At 42.2% G+C, this 7,054-nt stretch overlaps 1 protein-coding gene across 2 annotated transcripts; it reads left to right on the top strand.

Moving 5' to 3' along the window:
* The first annotated feature begins 4,928 nt into the window (after positions 1–4,928).
* On the top strand, positions 4,929–7,030 carry c1qtnf2 (C1q and TNF related 2). Of its 2 annotated transcripts, none has more exons than XM_083786194.1 (3): positions 4,929–5,137; positions 5,532–5,792; positions 5,951–7,030. In XM_083786194.1, the coding sequence occupies exons 1-3, from the start codon at positions 5,110–5,112 to the stop codon at positions 6,592–6,594; spliced, it is 933 nt and encodes a 310-aa protein (XP_083642320.1). In that variant the 5' UTR covers positions 4,929–5,109; the 3' UTR covers positions 6,595–7,030. The 2 variants fall into 2 exon arrangements, with proteins under 2 accessions (XP_083642320.1, XP_083642319.1); XM_083786193.1 differs by having other exon boundaries at positions 4,929–5,140.
* The last annotated feature ends 24 nt before the right edge of the window (positions 7,031–7,054 follow it).

The raw sequence follows: 7,054 nt of genomic DNA, 5'->3' as shown, positions 1-7,054 counted from the left end.
GCATCATGAAAACCCCCTAGTTTGACACATCGCATGCTACATAATTTTTTATATTTTGCCTTCTATAGGTTGTTAATGGTATGGTCACATATTATGCCAATTATGAAAATTGCTCAACATATGCAAGTTAGCATCCAGCAGTTTCTACATGCTGGGGACCCATACTCAACATTTCTAACATAAAACCTTGGTGTACTCAACATGTCTGGGTTCACATGGGGCTCTATGGACTAGCGGGCTAGCCACTAGACTAATATGGAAAACGAAAATAACTAACTATATACCTGCTGATATACAATATATACATAGGCCTACAAACATTATTACAAATGTACTGATTAACATAACATTTGAAACAAGTGATTGAGAATTGAAATCAGGGGGCACGGTGGCACAGTTGGTAGTGCTGTCGCCTCACAGCTAGAAGGTCCTGGGTTCGATTCCCGCTGAGGACGCTGTGGGCACTGGCGGCGTGTTCCCTCCTCCGCGTCATCAGTGCCCATACCCGAGGCGGGGGTTGGCGATAGGGCCTTTCTGTGTGGAGTTTGCATGTTCTCCCCGTGTCCCCTAGGGTAGATACCCTCACAAAAACATGCCGTAATCCTGGTCTCTAAAACTACCTCCCCCTGGCCAGCCGGGGCGCCTGATGGAGGGGAAAGGAACTGGTCGGAATAACGTGTCCCTTCCACGCGCTACGTCCGGCCGGGGAAATTCCCCTCTGTCAGGTGAAAAGAAGCAGCTTGGACTCCTCATGCATAGAAGGAGGCATGAGGTCAGTCCGCTGCCCCCCCCCAGGTTGGCAGAGGAAGTGTAGCGCCCAGGATTACATTAGATAATTGGCACTGGGTGAAAAGAAAACTGGGTTACAAAATCGTGGGATAAGAATTTAAAAAAAAAGAGAATTGAAATCGACTGAAAAGCTGCTTTCAAATTAATTTATATTCTACATGACTGCACATTTGAAAAACCATTACTGAGAATAATTGAAAATAGGAGTTGGGAATGAACATCCCAAGAACACACATTGTATGTCGGATCCCCTTGTTATGAGCTCGCTGAAGCCCTTGATGGCTGTAGGGTTCTAGAACCAAACTTCACAAACTTTCCAGGCTGGCATGTGGTTCCCAAATGCTGTGTGTCTGTTGACAGGGCAATAACCTGCCTTGGCACTCTAAAGTCTAGCAAGAGCAGGACAGTCCGGTTCGTGGTTCCCCTTTCTCAATACAGGCCCCGAATCCAAAATTCATCCTCTGGACCTCTAACCCCCCCCCCCTCCCCATGTTGTAATCATTGAGGTTGTAATCCATTACAAAAATTGCCATGAAATTTGTAATCAGTAACTGACTATACATTTCAATCTGAACCACCCATCTCTGCAGAAGACAGACAGAATAATACCCTGGCCAGTCAGGATCCTTTTATGGATTGTTTTTAAGGAAAATTGTGTTTAACATTATCATCCAATCATCACTGTGAAAACACAGGAAATGCTAACATACTGTAAAAATGTGTATTAATACAAAGACAGGTACAGTAGGTAAATAAAAAACGTCTGGGTTTCCGAGGCTACTAGATAAGTAAACAAAATGCAATCCAATCCATTCTACTTTATTTATATAGCACATTTCACAACTCAGGGTGCTGTACAGAAAGCTAAATAGCCTATACTGTAAAGCTAACACAGAAAAACAGCAAAAACACACACATAACAAAGCCAAACAAAAACCCAGAGAACTCAAACGGAATTAAAAGCCAAGGTGTAAAGGTGGGTCTTAAGGCGAGATTTAAAAGTCTTGATGGTGGGGGCCAGTTTGACATGGGAGGGGAGGTCAATCCACAGTTTGGGGGCAACGGCAGCAAAAGCTCGGTCACCTCTGGTCTTTAGACGTGCCTTTTTCAGTTTTTTGTGACTTTAAGATTCAACAGGCCTGCAGACCGCAATGACCTTGAGGGGGTATATAAACCTCTACAAGATCACAGAGAAATATGCGGTGCCAGCCCATTCAGTGATTTGAAAACAAACAATACAATCTTAAAATCAGGTCTAAAACTAATGGGGAGCCAGTGAAGAGAGGCCAGGACAGGTGTTATGGTCACGCCTGCGGGTTCCAGTTTTTTGGACAAGCTGTAGACGTGCCATGGAGGCCTGATTAAGCCGACATACAGTCCAAATGAGTGGAGATAAAAGCATAAATGACACGTTCAGAATCGTTAAAAGAAAGGACAGACTTGATTTTGGCAAGCAGCCTCAGCTGATAAAAGCTGGAACTGACCACAGCGTTTACCTGTTTACCATGCATGCACAGATGCCAATGCAGGCTAGAGCTAGATGAGTATATACAAGCGCATCTGTTTACATGTATGCTACTTGAGATCACACAGATAAATATCTGATAATCTGAATAAATATTTTATGAAAGTGAAGTTGCCAGATTCTCCATTAAAACAAGCCAATAAGTCACAAATTATAGGCGAAAATCATTTCATGGGTAATTGGGTATCTCTCGACTTTCAGGTCGATTTTGAAGGTGCAGTTTACCAGGTCGTGATACATAAATTGGCCTCGCTCTGCGCACATTCGTATTATGAAAGGCATATCGGCCCGTGTTGAACGCACTCGGCCCGTGTTGAACGCACACTGAATATTTTAGCATTGTGGGAGTGTCCATATGTTAATTATTCTCGCTTTGCGCAATTTGCTATTAAGCCCCTTGACCTAAAGACACTCAGCGCATAACGATTAGACGTGGGTCTGACCACCTCATAAACGCAAAAAGCACTGTTTGATTTGACACTTGAGCGGCTCTGGAAGGCTGGTAGAGTGTTGCCATGTCTGTTTATTATAAGCGGCTTATTTTTCTGTAAAGTTGCTTTGTGTGGTTGCTTTTCTTGTTTCTAAAGTGGTTATTTGGGCTTTTCTCCTAATGTTGTTTAAACCAGTGATCGTCACACAGCACATTCCCATGTCAAGGATCCCCAGATGAATGCATTTGCCCAACTAAGGACAGCTAATCCAAAAATTAAATAAAAAGATTACTTTTGAAAATAGCAGATCTATACCAGCTCACAATGCATCACATTCATTCATTAAAACTATGAACTCTGACTGCAGGGGGATATATAATGATCATTATAACAATGTGCAAGAACATATTTAAAAAGAAGGAAGAACTTTATATTTGTGGACAATCAAAATATGTTTTTTTATTTTAATGTGGTGTCATTCAAATTAATCTGGATATGGCAGACTCACTATTTAGAAAATAAAAACATGGCACTTCATTTAAAATAGGTTACAGACCCCTGTTATATGCGCTTATTTTTATAGACCTATTTACTTGTTTCTATGAGACATGGCAGTTTTGCGTCATTTTAAAAGAAATGTTGAGATTAGAAACGGCCATAATTCTTTCATTTCTCAACCTTAAAAATAAATAAAAACATCTCCATAATCCGTGGGAAATGTGCTTTCATATGCTGTATCACACCCGATTCAAGTCTTCTTCAATAAAATGCTACGAGCGAACTCAGCGAAGACCATACCATCGGGGCCACAGCATTACGCAGCACGCATTCAACTCATTCCTTCGTCGTGACTTGAATGAAATAAAATATAATAAACGTTATTTTTCAATAGAAACAAATAAAGAGCGTGTGTAGGCTACTGTGTGCAAGTGCAACAGTGCATATACATGCATGCACTAGGCTATATTTCTTCCGTGTCGGGATGGTGATTGAGCTCTTCAAGTTCACAGCCCGTTTGGTCTTTCATAAAAAAACGTTGATATTAGCCTATAAACACTCATGGTTCTCTCATTTCTCAACCGTTTTATTAAATGTAAAAATCTCCATATTCCTTATGAATCTTGCTTTCATTCGCTGTATGGTACATGGTTCTATCGTTATCGAATTAATTAATTACGCATGGATTGGCAATTTGCCAATATGCTGCTATCTACTCGCAATTCCATTCCGATCTGAAAGGTGGGTCTGTTCTTTTGAGGCATAAAGGTGACAGCATGCAGTGCAATAGGAATAATTAACCCAAATGTGACAAAGGCATGTCATGTCTTCTATGGTGCCAGCCTGAAGAAATGTCATACCACGACCCCCAAAGTGCGCATTCCGTATGTGACATCAGCTGACTGGTAAAGAGAATAGTACGGACATGTTGATTGGGTACGTCTCAAACACGCCTTAAACACACCCATGACTAATTCAAGGCCGTTTTGCGCACTCCGCGGGGTGTCAAAAGCGCTTCTTAACATGCCCAAAATTGCAATATGACATACTACACGCCCCCAGATCATAATACTGTAATTAGATTAGTAATATAGAAGTAAGTAACATAGAAGTCCTAAATCGACCCCTTTGTGTCTCATTAATGGAACACACACAAAGAAAACAGTTTATGCAGTTTGTCTGTGTTTGCATGTGTTTAATGTTTAAAGTTCCAGCCAAATGCTGTAGAATGTTTTTTAATGCAAAGCACTGCCTCGCCCGACAGCTGGGCTGCTTTTATTGGTCTTGGTTCTGCATCTCAGAATTGATCAGACACACATCTGGTATAACCCCATAAAGCATTTTCACCCAAATCAGCTATTTGAAGCATAAAAAAATAAACAACTCAACGTTTATTAAATCACTCTACGGAAATTCTGTTTGTTTATTGGGCCTATTTACCAATGCTGAACTTTAAAAATAAATCTACAATTTAATATAGTCTAAAGATAAAATATAGCATATTAGAAGTAGATCAAGTTTGTCTTTTAAATCAATTATAACGGGGGGGAAAAATTGAAGCTATGATTACATCTCATGCTTTTCATAGGAACAAATGATTATGTGTCAGCCTCAGTTGTGCAATACTGTTGCACTGGGTTAAGTGTAATGTAATTACATCATTGTGAAGGCATTCCTGGGCAGAGTGTGCTCGCCTAAACAAGGGCGGATGTTATGGATTGTGTGATTCAGCCCAAACCAGATTTCTACTTCTATTTATGCTTCACTACTCACGAGTGCTATGTGGTCTGAATATTGGAAAACCATGTAGGCAACTTTTGTGTGTGTTCCCATGTGGAAAAAGAAGCTGTGCAGTTGCGAAGAAGAATGCCCACAGCCTATAACTTATCAGCTGGTGGTGAGTACCTTGATCGTTACAAATCTCCAGAATGTTCTCTTTACAAGAACAAGCTGTCAGCAGGGCAGGCCCGGGCCTACTACAATCTGATGCATGCTATACATTAAATAGAAATGAATCTGTGTAGAATGGAGTCATAGTGTGAAACTAATCATGTGATTCAGTTGGCTGTTTATACTTTATCTACAAGGCATTCTTTGTTGTGTTTAGGCAATATGTGTGTAGCCTAGCCTGCAGTAGCCACTTTATGGACTCACTCCCTGTATCATGAACATATTCATACATAATATGTATCAATAGGAATATTATATAATATTATTTCGTAAACAGACGTTTTGCCAGTCCAGAGATACTAGCAAAGAATCATACGGGCACCCATGTCTCCTATAAGGGTCCATCATGCTCCACATATGCCTGCTGTTCTGTTTGCTGTCCATCACCTCCTCCCAGTCGATATACTCCTCCGGCATCTATAAAGGACGCAACATCACAATCCACTCATCCCAGCTTGTCTGCAGTCTGCCGGGGCCACAGGGGCCACCAGGAAACCCTGGGTTTCCAGGAACTCCCGGGACCATGGGCCCCATGGGGGCCCCGGGGAAGGACGGCCTGGATGGAAAGGATGGAGAGAAAGGAGGAAAGGGAGACCATGGTACTTATTTTACATACGTTAACTGGATTCTTGCTTTGGTGGTTGCACATGTTAAGGAAGCTACTTCATGTCAAGGGCAGATGTATTGTTTTTGTTCGTTGTTATTATGTAGTTGTGTTTTTACTGTATAGCATACTGTTGTCACTGTATGTCCACAGGTGAGCCGGGGAGGCCTGGGAACCAGGGCAAGCCAGGTGTTGAGGGACGTGAGGGGATTATTGGCAGGGCAGGACCCAGGGGTCTAAAAGGGCCTCATGGGACCCCGGGGGGGTCCGGAATTGGGGGCAAGAAGGGAGAGACAGGCGACGGGGGTGAGCAAGGTGCTCCGGGAGGCTGTGACTGTGGTAACAGAGCCCGCTCGGCCTTCTCAGTGGCGATAACAAAGAGTTACCCCAAAGAACGTCTGCCCATTCGGTTCACCCGCATCCTGCTGAATGAAGGGAACCACTACAACTCCAGCACTGGGAAGTTTGCCTGTGAATTTCCTGGGGTGTATTACTTCACCTATGATGTCACACTGGCCAAAAAGCACCTGGCCATCGGACTAGTCCACAACGGGCAGTACAAGATCAAGACGTTTGACGGTAACACAGGGAACCAAGATGTGTCGTCCGGTTCCACCATTCTCCGCCTGCAGAGCGGAGATCAGGTCTGGCTTCAGATCTTCTACGCGGAACAGAATGGCCTTTTCTTCGACCCGTTCTGGACAGACAGCACCTTCACTGGTTTCCTTATCTATGCAGATCAGGACTATCTCAATGGGGCGGATAGAAAAGTGAATACTAAAGCTACCAGTGAGTAACTTTAAAATTGAGTTTAGTTACAGCCAGTTACAGCCTCCCAGGTAGTGAAGACTATAGAGGAAACACTCACACTCCATCACAGAGGACCGGATGGGAATTGGCAATAAGTACAGTTGGGGGAAGTGGAAAAAATACATAATAAATTAATTAAACATAGCTTTCAACTTTTTGGGGGTATTGTTTTTATTTTTTATTTAAGAAACAAAATGTATAGTAGATACATTTTGACACAAACGTACATGTCCAGCATAACTGTGTGTAACAAGTTCTGACACCAGGTGGCAGTCAGCTATCATCTGTGTTGTGTCTCTGGAACTGAATGAACAAATAAAAAGGTGTAATATTGGTGTTGCAGAATAATGTTCTCCTGAGAATACGAAATCCCATATGTTTTTACACATTTTGTTGATACACTTAAAGGGGGTGTAAATAAAGAAGTGATGAAACAAACTAACTACT

Source organism: Protomyctophum parallelum (assembly GCF_964188405.1).
Source record: "Protomyctophum parallelum genome assembly, chromosome: 16".
NCBI classification, from domain to species: domain Eukaryota; kingdom Metazoa; phylum Chordata; class Actinopteri; order Myctophiformes; family Myctophidae; genus Protomyctophum; species Protomyctophum parallelum.
Note: the sequence above shows the minus strand (reverse complement) of the source record. Positions and strands in the feature narration are given on the sequence as shown.

What these genes read in the sequence shown, in the direction of transcription:
- c1qtnf2 (XM_083786193.1), top strand. Translation starts at nt 5,110, where the DNA reads ATGCCCACAGCCTATAACTTATCAGCTGGTG. An exon ending in CTATAACTTATCAGCTGGTG is followed by an intron (nt 5,141 to 5,531) that starts GTGAGTACCTTG and finishes GTCTCCTATAAG; the next exon opens with GGTCCATCATGCTCCACATA. An exon ending in AGGAGGAAAGGGAGACCATG is followed by an intron (nt 5,793 to 5,950) that starts GTACTTATTTTA and finishes GTATGTCCACAG; the next exon opens with GTGAGCCGGGGAGGCCTGGG.